We start from the raw sequence: 13064 nt of genomic DNA, 5'->3' as shown, positions 1-13064 counted from the left end.
GCAATGGTCAGTTCCAAGTGGCGTAGAAGGAGCTCCGGAGATCCTGCCACTAAGAGAAGGTCGTCCAAGTACGGCAACGTGCGGACTCCCTGCAGCCGCAGGGAAGCCGCCATGACCGCCATCACCTTGGTGAAAACACATGGTGCTGTCGCCAGGCCAAAAGGTAACGCCCGGAACTGAAAGTGGTCGCTGCGGATTGCAAACCTGAGGAACTGCTGATGGCGTAAAAGAATAGGGACATGCAGGTAAGCGTCCTGTATGTCCAATGACATGTAGTCCCCAGGTTCCAGCGCCAGAATGATGGACCGTAGGGTCTCCATCCGAAACGATCCATTGGGTTTCTGCACCAAAAACAGATTGGAATAGAAACCCTGGCCCTTCTGGGAGAATGGAACAGGCACTATAACTCCAGCCTGGAGCATAGTGTGCAAGACCTTCCGCAATTCCGTGGCTTTGTTTCGGTCTGATGGCAGACCCGTGGTGAAGAATCAAGGCGGGGGTCTGTGTCGGAAGGAGAGGGCATACCCGTGGGAGACCACCTCGAGAACCCAAGTGTCTGTCGTGGTGACCGACCAACACCGGGCGAACTGCAGCAGGCGGCCTCCCACTTTGGGAACCCCCAAAGGGAGGCCCGGACCGTCAGGACGCAGGTTTGTCATCTGGCTTAGGGGCCGGACGTCTGGTACTCCAGGCCTGCTTCCGGGGCTTGGACGATTTTTTGGGGCCAGCCTGTCGGGGAAAGGACTGTGCTTTAGGCATACCCTGGGCCCTATAAGGCCGAAAGGACGACGTACCTGAACCGGAAGGAACTGCAGCAGACGGGAGACATGCCGATTTGGCTGCCGCCAGTGTGGCTACAATTTTGTCCAGGTCCGGACCAAATAGAACTTCTCCATTAAAAGGCAACGCTTCCAAGCCCTTTTTGGAATCAGCGTCCGCCTTCCAAGATCGCAACCATAAAGGTGCGACGAGCAGCTACAGCTGCCGAAGAAATCCGAGACGCCAGGGTAGTAATATCCAAAGCCGCTTCGTTGATATAAGTGGCCGAATCCCGGAGATTGCCGATCAACTCCATCTGTTCAACCGAACAGTCGGAATCGAAGGACGCCTCCAACGTATCAGCCCAGCGCTCCATAGCTCTGGCAACCCAACAAATTGCCATAGCTGGCCTAGCTGCCTCCCCCGCAAGGGAATAAACGGACTATAGGCAGATCTCCACCTTGCGGTCCGTAGCATCCTTTAGGGAAGACATGGATGGCATGGGCAATGTGGCACTACGGACTAGGCGTGTCACATGAGAATCCACCTTTGGAGGGGATTCCCACTTAGAAAAATAATTATCCGCAAACGTATAAGCCACCGCAAACGCCTCTGCGGCTGGCACCGTTTGCCAGGCTGTTTCCACGCCTCCTCTAAATGGTCCACCAATTGACCCGAAAGAGGAAACACTGTGGCGTCACCCTTAATATCCTTAAAAAAGGCATATTTAGATTTGGACACCAGAGGATCTTCGTCCTCAATCACCAAAGCTGTGCGGACTGCCCGAATAAGTCCAGGAATATACACCTTGGACCTAGCGTCCGTTTCTTTAGTACGGAGAGGTTCCTGGTCCGAAAGATCCAGAATCTCCCCATCATCAGACGTCACGTCGTCATCCTCATAAGGAGCAGACAGAGACGCCACCGGCCGCTTATGTGGCCGTAACACAGACTCCCCTTGTAACACATCTGACAAGTGCTGTACAGAACTAGTCAGGGAATTAACCCACGCAGGCTCCTGAGAGACCTGGGGAGGGGAAATAGGGAGACTGTGGGGTACCATCAATTGTCTCGGGAAACCCTGCATGGGTGACGACACCACTGATTGCTGGGACAGTCCCATCTGTGAGAACGCAGGCTGCAGAGCTAACTGGCCCACCAGGGTTGTAAGCGCCTTAGCGAAACAAGCCCAGGGCGGCTCCTGCACCGGTGCTGTGACAGTAATTGGCCGCACCAATAAATAACACTGCCGGCATAGCCCCTCCGCACTACCCTCCCCCTCCGCTATAGGTACTTTACACGTAGTACACTGAAGCTGGAGAGGAAAGTCACTCTCAGACATGATGGTAAGTATGTGACCCCTCTCACCAATACTTGCTAGTATAGCGAGAGACCACCCTGCAAGCACCGCACCGCAAGGGCTTTAGCAGAAAGAACAGGGACAGTGATAAGGTTGACAGTAAGAAATTAAAAGTACAGGCAGCAGCGCTAGCACAGTCACATACAATGCACAGAAAAAACGAATTCCTGTACTATCAGCGCTGATAATCAACTACACAGAGTCTGGTAGGACACAGCGCTGCATACACAGACCTGACCACAGCGGAGGAGAGGTATGCGGGGGGACCCAGACCACGATGCCTCCGATCATAGGCTTCCAGCAGCGTTCACCATGCGTTCTGAAGATGGCCACCGAGGAGCTTAGAGGAGGCTGGCCTGGGGGAGGAGCGCTGCCACAGGGCCAGTCGGCGTGTGCAGAGAGGGCTGTGTGCAGCGGGGGAGGCGCCGGCTGCGAGACAGGGAAGGCGCGCTCCCCTGGCATGCATTTAACCCCTGGTACGCCGCAGCGCTACCGCTCTGCCGCGGTCCGCTGTCCCAGAGGGGTAGTGGAAGCGCAGGTTAATACCTGGCTCCACGCTTCAGCCAGTCCCCAGGGAGCCCCCTGCCTGGGAACCTAGGGCCATGTTCAGCAGGGTCCCACTGCGGGACCCCTGCTGCTTACCTGTAATCCCCCTTAAATCCGGCCATGGCCCAGAACATCTGGGGTCACCGCTAGATGTGACCCCAGATGCTTGCCAGCATCCCCGGATCGGTACTGGTGTTCTGGTACCGGCGGGGGTGTAGGGAAGACAGCATGGATGTCAGTACTAACAGTCCATGCTGTACTTCCAGATGTGCAGCCACAGCTGCAAAGAAGAAAACTTCAGGGGCTCTTCTAGCAGGTGCATCCGACTCTGGCCGGGCACCACACGAAACTGAGATGCCTTGGCTCGGGGGCGGGGTATAGGAGGGGGACCCTAGTGCATCCTGGGAGGCTGAAAACGTAACTCTATGGTGCCCGATGCCTGACGTCATCACCTATACCCCAAGGTATCCTGTGGATACCCTATGGACCCTGAAGTAGAAATTCAATTTCTTTAGGGGCGGAAGACACCTTGACTGAAGGGCACCCAACAGAGCAATTCAACTGTCGCTCCCGTTGGGTGTGAGAGCTGCTGGCATTTTTACTTTCATCCTCCCGAGGTGGCGAGCAGAAATGTGCGAAAAGTCTTTGTTTTGGACGCCCTAAACCAGGACTTTAGACAGATTAGGTTGCTTTGCGCGGCTAAACCTGGTACTTTTAAGCGCAACAAGCGAGATAATTAATGGGTGCTCAAAACAATTGAATTGCTCAGTCGGGCACCCATTAATTATCGCTGCCCACAAAATAATTGAACTCACCCCACAGATTCAATCAAGTCAATTCAATTAGTTGCACCACGAGTAAGTTTGTCTATATGCTGCACCTAGGGTTCCTCCAGACTCGCACATTTATATTTGCAGCCCCATAGGTTATATTTTGTGCTGTGAAGAATTCTGAAGCACTATTTTTATTCTTTTTTTGAAACTTGCAGTATAGAAGAACACAATTTCCCCTACTTTGTTGTATTTCTGAATTAAGTATAATTTTGAATAAAAAAAAAATTATATTACTCAATAATTAAATAATTGGAAGATATTTACGCATGTTAAATATAGAGCCGCTAAACACCATCGCCATCAGTTAGCAATATGGCAGGGGTCCAAAGGCCTGCACACAAAAATGCATCCCCTCCCAACTGGTCGCTTTTAATGTCTCATTTTCCGGGTATGAGATATAGGAAAATGTTGAAGTGCAGCAATTTAGCACTGTGTGTGATTGAGTGACTGTGGCAGGACACATACCGTTCTTTTAAATGGGTGGCAAGAGAGGTTTACAATGAAACATTAATATGGGTGGTATGAAATTAAATGTGTTGGTTAGTGGGGACTAGACTAAACATATTTGATAAAAGAAAAGTATGGTAGAAATCTGTGTCCAGATGAAAAAAATGCTTTGTAGACATATAGGGTTCAATCCAATTAGTTGTGATGGGTGTGAGTTGCCATTGCCACAGCGTTAAAATGGCAGCAATGGCACTGCATCTCGCATCCCTCGCGACCGGCTCAGAGTCCAAATTCGCACAATTTTGCTCAGAGTCCGATGGGGCTGCGAGCACTTTTGTGCAAGTTCGGGCTGCCGTAAAGTATGGCTGTTGCAGCGATGACTAGTACCAGCGAGATCATCGCGGCTAATTGGAATGACCCCATGGCTTGATACAGTAAAAAAAAATAAAAAAATTACTGTCATCTTAACTTATTACTGTCACAAAAGGGGATCAATATATATTTTTTAATTATTTTAATCTATTTAATTCTCAATTCATCAGTACCTAATAAGTAAAACGTAGTGGTGGAAAAGGTACGGCCGTAACTCTTTGACAAGTGTTTAAAAAATTAACATTTTGGAGAGCTGCACCAAACTGTTGAGGGTGCTGGTACAAATGGCTGATCACTCCCATGATTCCACCCGTGACCCAGCCACATTTTTAGTTTCAAGAAAGTTTTCAAAGGCTATAAATCTCCTTGAAATTCAACTACATCTATAAATATGCACACTGCATTTTACAAAGTAATTGTTTTGCCTTTCCATTGTATTATTTAGCTAGCAAAAACACATTTTAGCATGTGATATGTGATTTACTGAAAATGGGCATTGGAGAAAATTATAAAGAAATAAAAATAAACTGCTCTGATTTAATCAGGGATCAGATGAAGCCTGCTGCTGGTATAGTCCAGGCTGGAGTACAGTTTGGAAGGCATCAAACATCTGTTAGCCATAAAGGGTGTCATTATCACATCCCATATGCCAATTTACTCTGAACAAACTATTTTCTAAAGGCCTGTTTGCCAAGGCCTGAAGAATGAGTCACAGAATGCGTGTGATTACTTGCACATATGATGGTGGTAAGCTGTGAGCAGATCCCCCCAGAACTTCAAAGTAGGAGCCAGGTAACATCTCATCCAGAGTCATTACAGTGAAACCAGCTTACAGAAATAAGTGTTGTGACCCACTGTAACAAGACATTTCATTTAATTTTATAAACTGCACCTGCTCTATGACAAACTGTTTGGCTGCCATTGGTTACAGCACAAGAGTGCACAGTTGGCTGTGCCCCATTTTCACAAATTTGCATTACGGTTTTTACTGACAATAGAAGTTATGCATTGTACCTGCGTTGGGTTCTGTATGTATAGTCGACGGCTAGAATGTCGAAATTCATCATGGTCAATGTCTAAATGTGTCGACATGCCAATAATGTTGACAATCAGCAGTGCGGCGATGTGGCTGTTCTAGCAGTTGCGGAGGTAAGTACCTTAGACCTAACCTGACAGCTGTGGCTAATGTTCTGGTGGTTGTTGTGGTATGTCCCTATCCCTAATGTCAGCATTTCACTTGTCGACATATTGCAGATGTCAACATTATGAACGACAAAATTGTGACAGTCAACATGCTGATCTGCGGTTCATGATGTAACTATAATGGTGCATACTTAAGGATAATAACTTTATCTGCTGACAGCCCTAATAATTTCCTTTGTCACTCTCCGCCCCATTCGCATCACTGTACGTTACAGGAGACTTATCCCCCTCCTTTCTCAGTTTGCATTTGATCATTTATGAAAAAGCCAAGTGGATGAAGATGTTATGTAACAATTTTCGAAAAAAAAATCACTTTATTTAATGGATGAAGGTGTTGTGACCTTAAACATTGGTAGTCTATTTACTGATACATTTTGTGGATAAAGTGCTATGTCCAATTCATGTCAAATGTATCACTGTAAATATCTCAGTTTCTTCTAAACGTACATAACACCTTCATCCACTCGCCTCTTCATTTATCATTGCTCTCATTATATAGAACACTGGGCTTGATTAAAAGACAGACGCAAAGCCACAGTTGAGCGATTATCGGTGGTCTTCGCATGTGTATGCATCATGCACATGCATCAAGTGTTATTACCATCGGCGGTCGCAGCAAGGATTTGGCCGCTGTGTGGATGACAGTCAGCGACCATTTGGGGGAGGCAACAGGGGAGTGGAGGCTTAAATACAGGCATGACGTCATGTTTTGGGGGTTGTGTCGCAGTCTGCGATTGCAGTGGCATCCCTCCCTGCGGTGTCACCTGGTGCAGGGAGGGATGCTGTGCTCGCGGTGTAGTCGCATGCCGCCTAAAAGGAGGTGTGGTCTGGTTTACAGGGGGCGTGGCCTCACAACCAGAACCCCGTAGTCCCTACTCCCGTACTTTTTACTGGTAGGGCCAAGGGGGTGCAGGATGTACGAACTGGCCAGTTTGCAGTGTCGGCTCCCTCACAGTGTCAGGAGCAGAATGCTGCACTTAATACTACAGTGCAGCACCCGGCTCCTGTCACGGCCCGCACCCCCCTTGTGACGCCACTGTGCGATTGCGATCCCGTACACAGAAAAAATGGCTCCAGCATTTCAGTTCCAGTGGCCATTCTGGGCTGCCATGGGGTTACAGATAACCCTCTGATCTGATGCTGCGTCTTTGTGTGCAATCACAGACGATGCAATGGTTAGCATTACTGCCTCACAGCACTGAGGTCGTAGGTTCGATTCCCACCACAGCTCTAACTGTGTGGAGTTTGTATATTTTCCCTGTGCTTGTGTGGGTTTCCTCCGGGTACTCCGGTTTCCTCCCACACTCCAAAAATATACTGGTAGGTTAATTGGCTCCCAACAAAAAAAAAAAAAAAATTAACCCTAGTTTGTATGTGTGTGCATGTACATGTAGTAGAGAATATAGATTGTAAGCTCCACTGGGGCAGGGACTGATGTGAGTGGCCAAATATGTTCTGTAAAGTGCTGCGTAATAATTGTGCGCTATATAAATACTGGTAATAAATAATAATTAATAATCATCACTTGAATTTGTGAAGTCGCCGGTGGGAGTCTATAAAAATCCCGGCAACTTGACATTTGCATAGTTTCGGACAGTCGCTGTGTACAGATTTGAAGCAGTAGTGGCATTACCACACATCTGAATCAGGCCCACAGTACAGCCCACTTTAATTGTATTAATCTTTAGCCTTGTGTATACTATTTCTCTACCCATAGAAGTCATTGTGAATGCTGCTTTTCAGGCACATTAGCTTGATACCCTCTACTGGCCACTGCTACCACAGCTTATTGCTACTATTGTGCCAGGGACACAACACTCCAATTGTCTGCTATGTGCAGGAAAAACACAATCTGCCCTGTGCTAATCAGGTGAAAAAAAAAAAAGATGATGCATGCCTAGCTGCAGGTAATGGTTCTACAGGGCAGACTAAAATCTGGATTACATGCATATTGTCAAGTCAAAATTTCAACAGCATTATATCGACGGGAGAATGCCGACATGCAAAGCATTTTAACTGTGTTGGCATTATATATTTAAACATGATGCTTTATGGTCATGCTTAAAGTTAAGTTATAATGCCGACAGAGTTCAAATACTTTGCATAACAACCATGTCGGCATTCTCCCAACGACATAATGCTGTCCACAGCATTACTGTCGACTAAATGACTACATCCCTACAATTCGTATTGATGCGTGTGCAATGCCTGGTGAAGGTACCAATATTTTACTTATTTTTCTTTTCATCCATAGAAGTGTGCAGGAAAATAAGCCGTATTAAAATGGAATGTGCACAGCAGGACGCTGCAGAGAACTGAATATGCCTCTATGTCTGTAGACACAATAGTGATAAAATACAGTGAGTGACTGAGCTGCTATGTAAACAACATTTCAAACAAATCCTACAAGGCACTAGATGTATCTGCAAATGGTTATTATCCTTAGTGTAAACTGCAATCAGGAAAACAAAAACAGCACTAATTATTATTACCATTTATTTATATAGCGCACACATATTCCGCAGCGCTTTACAGAGAATATTTGGCCATTCACATGTCCCTGCCCCAGTGGAGCTTACAATCTATATTCCCTACCACATGCACACACACACATACACACTATGGTCAGTTTTGTGGGGAGCCAATTAACCTACCAGTATACTTTTGGAGTGTGGGAGGAAACCGGAGTATCCGGAGGAAACCCACGCAAGCACAGGGAGAATATACAAACTCCACACAGTTAGGGCCATAGTGGGAAGTCACTACCCATTAAGAATTCCTAACAAACCCACATACTGGGCGGAATTCAATTGATTACGCGGTCCGGATCTACGGTCTAAAGTGACAGGAGATCGCGGGCCGCTATTCAATTGCCACCATTCTTCACGCTGATCGCACCCATAGAGGTCAGGTTTAGCCGCGTAAAGCAGCTAAACCCGACCAAAGTGCTGGGCGCGATCGCGAAAAGTGATGTTTGGGCGCCCAAACATGTCACTTTTCGCACATTGCAGCTCTCATCCCCCTGGGGCTGCGAGCTGAAATGTAGCGCTTGGCAGCTGATTGCGCCCGACAGGAGCAATAGAATAGAATAGCTCCGTCGGGCGCGATAGGGGCTGGAATGAATTGAATTCCGCCCACTGTATGTAAATGCAATAACTGAGTGTAATATATATATATATATATATATATATATATATATATATATATATATATATACACACACACACATACATATACATACATACACACATAAATATACAAACAAACACTTACACATCTTATTATATAAAGTTAATATACTAAGATTGTTAACATCACAATGACAATAATTTTAAACAAAATTTAAAATTCATATGTGTTATAGGAATAGTGATTATTTGCCACAATTATGTGTCTGGTTTATTTAGGGTATGCTATTGTTAGGTTTCATGAGCACATTTTTTTGTTTGCTTTTTTTAATGTCTTATTTTTAAGGCCTACTTTGAAAATTAATTAACTTATGGCACCAAAATGGTTACAATGCCTCTAATGGCTCACCTTCCAGAGTCCTTTCTGCTCTCCATACTGTCTCCCCTTCTTTTAGCCCCATCCTTTCCATACTCTGAATCTTGAAGCATCAGGATCTCAATGGGCGAGTTTGCTCCCTCACTGCTCGTGCTGCCTCTTTGAAAGATTCGCTCTTGACTGGCATGTGAGGTGAGGCTGGGCTGAGAGGCACGTTTCACAGCTTGTAATTTGGCCAGAGGTACAATGTCGCATTGCTGTGGGCGGTGCCATACCGTCTGGCGACTCAGGGCATTGTAGTAGTAAAAACGGCCACTCTGTTGATCATACAGCTCCCACCACTGATTCTCATCAGACTGGCGCACATTGACATCTGGCGGAGGATCCCAGCCACATTCCCCAGTCGTCAAATTTACGTACATCCGCTCATGAGAGCGTGGCTCAATAATCTCCACCCAGTCTGAGCTGCAAGAAAGAAAAAATAGACAGTAAATAGGGAATCCTTTTCAGGTCATGACCAGGACAAAGCAGCACAAACTATTTAAACAATAGTAATTCTTTAACCATAGCTTTCCCACACAGGGCCTGGTTCGGAGGTGGACGCTGCTGTATCCGCTCTTGTGTCTGTAGATGGAGTCGTGGCTATGATAATATGCAAATGCTAGTATCAGCCTTCCCCTCGTGTAGTAGCCTGCGTGTGAATGTGCAAGGAGCGAGATAACTACTTTCAGCGTCTCTGCACTCTTTAATATAGACGGTGATTCTTTGGAAATCATCATCGACACTTGCCCCAGCCTATAGCAGAGGCAGGTTCTCCATCTGCCTATAGCCTCTGTGGACATCGACATAGCATGCGGCTCTGAATCAGGCCCAGATTATCTTAAATTAAGCATTTTATGAATAGAGATATAGTGATGGTAGTGGGTAGTGCCTCCAACAGTCCAAGTTTTAAGAATTTCCATGCTTGAGCACAGTTCACCTGTATTAAAGCGCTATGCGCTATATGCTTAAAATCAGGACTGTTAGGGGGCTTAAGAACTGGAGCTATGAAACAATCTTCCATGGTATAAAGACCTTTTGTACAGAGAAGTATATAGGAAAGGTTGCAAATAAGCCTTTGGGGGACCAGTGCACTTGAGGCAGGGGGCCCTCGCCCCCTCTTGTCTTCCGGCCCTTAGAAAATGCACGGGCCTGCAAAGTGCAGTAGTGTGCTCCAGGTGGGAAGGAGGGTGGGTCTGGGAGAGGGGGTTTGGGGCACCGGCTCTGGCCACACAGGCATGCAAAGTGTAAAATTGAAAATTTATAGTAAAGTAGTGTTGTTTCTAGCACCCTGCACCTGTCACAACCCGTACAGTTCCTCTTTCCTGCCTGGGGTGTCACTTGCTGCTCTGGTGCTTCTAGCACACTCAGCCGATGCAACAAACTGTTGAGATACAGACAAGAAAGGACAAAGACTGTGTGCCTGGCTAATCATCTCTGCTTATCGTAACCAGACTTTCAGCGAAAGGACTGAAACATTATGTTGTCCAGCTCAGGAATATTTATTATTTTTATTTATTTATTACCAGTTATTTATATAGCGCACACATATTCCGCAGCGCTTTACAGAGAATATTTGGCCATTCACATCCGTCCCTGCCCCAGTGGAGCTTACAATCTATATTCCCTACCACATGCGCACATACACACATACACACACTAGGGGTAATTTTGTTAGGAGCCAATTAACCTACCAGTATATTTTTGGAGTGTGGGAGGAAACCGGAGAACCCGGGGGAAACCCACGCAAACACAGGGAGAATATACAAACTCCACACAGTTAGGGCCGTAGTGGGTATCGAACCAACGACCTCAGTGCTGTGAGGCAGTAATGCTACCATTACACCGTCTGTGCTGCCCAGGCGAGGGGACTGTACCTTACAGGTATCTGTGGGACGGGCATCACCTAATGAAAATGGCATGTCCAAATGGTGGACATCTCCTTCAAGAGACACAAGACTATGGAAAAGGTAAGAGATAAACAATGCAATTTTTCTAAAATTACAATGTGCAAGGTGGCCATAAGCTGGAATTTTGGTTGGTGAACTTGACAAACTAACATTTTACCACATGTGACTCCTAAGAAAGGTATCAAATTAAACAAAAAGTAACAAGGACTACCACTGGTGTGCGTGGGGGTATCTTTCAGCCCTGATGTACGGACATCACTTCTTACATTCTATTCTGCATATGCAACAGCAGAGTCCCTTTTCATACGGCCACATGCTTGTGTGACTATCTGTCTACTGATGCCGAACAACGATACAGGAAACGCATGAGGGCAACATTCATATAGTAGTAGAAATAATCACAAATATGTTGCACAGGATCACAAATGTTTTATTTAAAATCTAATAAAGCTAGACACATGAAAACGCCATACAATAACAAGACGGGTTGGGCACAGGATGCAGACGTTCAGGATCCCGGCGCTGTCATCCCGATTGGGTCACAATGCCGACAGATGAAGGCAAGTATATTACCCTTCCCCTAACCCTCCCAACAGCCTAAACCTAACCCTCCGTCCCGACTCCATAGCGCCTAACCCTAATCCTCCACCCCCTAGTGCTTAGCCCTAACCTCCCCCCTGGTGCCTAACCACAACCTACTGTCGGGATGCCAGCGCTGGGATTTTGACTGGTGTAGGGATTCCGGTGATGGCATCCCGACAGCCAGGATAAAGACTACATCCCAACAAGACAAGATTTCTAAATCTATAATTGTAAGTTATTAATTATTTTAGTATAATTCAACTTACAATATGTGTGTTTTAGGAGCTTATCAGAAGTAAAGATACCAGACCATGTTTTACTGTGTTGGCATTAGAACTGTAAACCTGATGCTTTACCATCATGTTTAACAATTAGAATGTGGATGGAGCTAGTATGTGTGTCTCTGTCACCTAAATATATATGGTGCTGCTGTCTTTTGATAGAGGTGTGCACTCCTCCCTAATTGAGAAAAATAGGGAAAGATATAGACTGCGCACTCAAGGACTATTCAGAGCCAACAGGCCTTTAAATATAATGTATAAAAACATATTTTAATCAAAGAAATAATAAGTGGGTATAAAGAAAAACCCATACACTTTATATAAACACAATTATGTAATATCTTTGTGCAAAAAACATATCTATACTAAAAAACACAACATAAATTGATTGTGATAAATAGTTAAAAAATGGTCATATAAAGAGTAATTATTCTGTTTCTAATACTTTAGCAGCATGTAGCAATAATCAATCAAATTGTTTCAGTTTATGTTGAGAGATCTCAAATCGTAGTAAGCCGAAAACACGTTGCTGCTGTTTAACAGCAGGGCAGAGCAGTTCACTCAAAAATGCAAAAAATCTGATGTACTCAATAGTGTCTTTGTCACCGTAATGAAAAACAGAAAGTCATAACAGGCTTCCCGGTAAGGTTATATTTTTTCCTCTAATGGAATGCTGGTGACCATTTTTTAGCTATTTATCACAATCGATTTATGTTGTGTTTTTTAGTATAGATAAGTTTTTTGTACAAAGATATTACATAATTGTGTTTATATAAAGTGTATGGGTTTCTCTTCATACCCACTTATTATTTATTTGATTAAGAAATGTTTTTATGAATTATTTTAAAAGGCCGCTTTACCATCATGTTACAGTTCTAATGCCCACATGTTAAAAAATGTTTTAAACAGCAATACTCCTGCATCAGCATTCTGCTATCGACAATATGCTATCAACATTTTGACTGTCTATATAATAATAACTTGACAAAACATACCAATAGGGCCTTAAATAGCTGCTGCCAGAGGACAATGGATGTAGGAATGTAGACAATATAGTTCCATTTTAACTTTATATTACTGTTTGTTAGAAGATTTTTTCTTTTTTTCCCCATTAACGGTCTTCAAAAGCAGGAAAGGTGTGTGCATTAAAGTTGAGGAACACTATGGGGTCTATTTACTAAGCAGTGTTAGGAGACAGAGTGAAAAGTGATAAGAAAGTGATAAGGTGC

General features: G+C 45.1%; 1 protein-coding gene across 2 annotated transcripts in view; it reads right to left on the bottom strand.

Moving 5' to 3' along the window:
• The window catches only part of LOC148514977 (rho GTPase-activating protein 39-like), a 105708-nt gene that overhangs the window by 68559 nt on the left and 24085 nt on the right, over window positions 1-13064 (bottom strand). For both annotated transcript variants that reach the window (XM_088480687.1, XM_088480688.1), the window contains exon 2: window positions 9057-9488. In XM_088480687.1, the coding sequence (XP_088336813.1) occupies window positions 9057-9488 (432 nt within the window). The remainder of the gene's footprint in view (window positions 1-9056; window positions 9489-13064) is intronic.

This window comes from Taudactylus pleione, unplaced genomic scaffold (genome assembly GCF_031769625.1).
Source record: "Taudactylus pleione unplaced genomic scaffold, aTauple2 ptg000256l, whole genome shotgun sequence".
In the NCBI taxonomy this organism is placed as follows: domain Eukaryota; kingdom Metazoa; phylum Chordata; class Amphibia; order Anura; family Myobatrachidae; genus Taudactylus; species Taudactylus pleione.
Note: the sequence above shows the minus strand (reverse complement) of the source record. Positions and strands in the feature narration are given on the sequence as shown.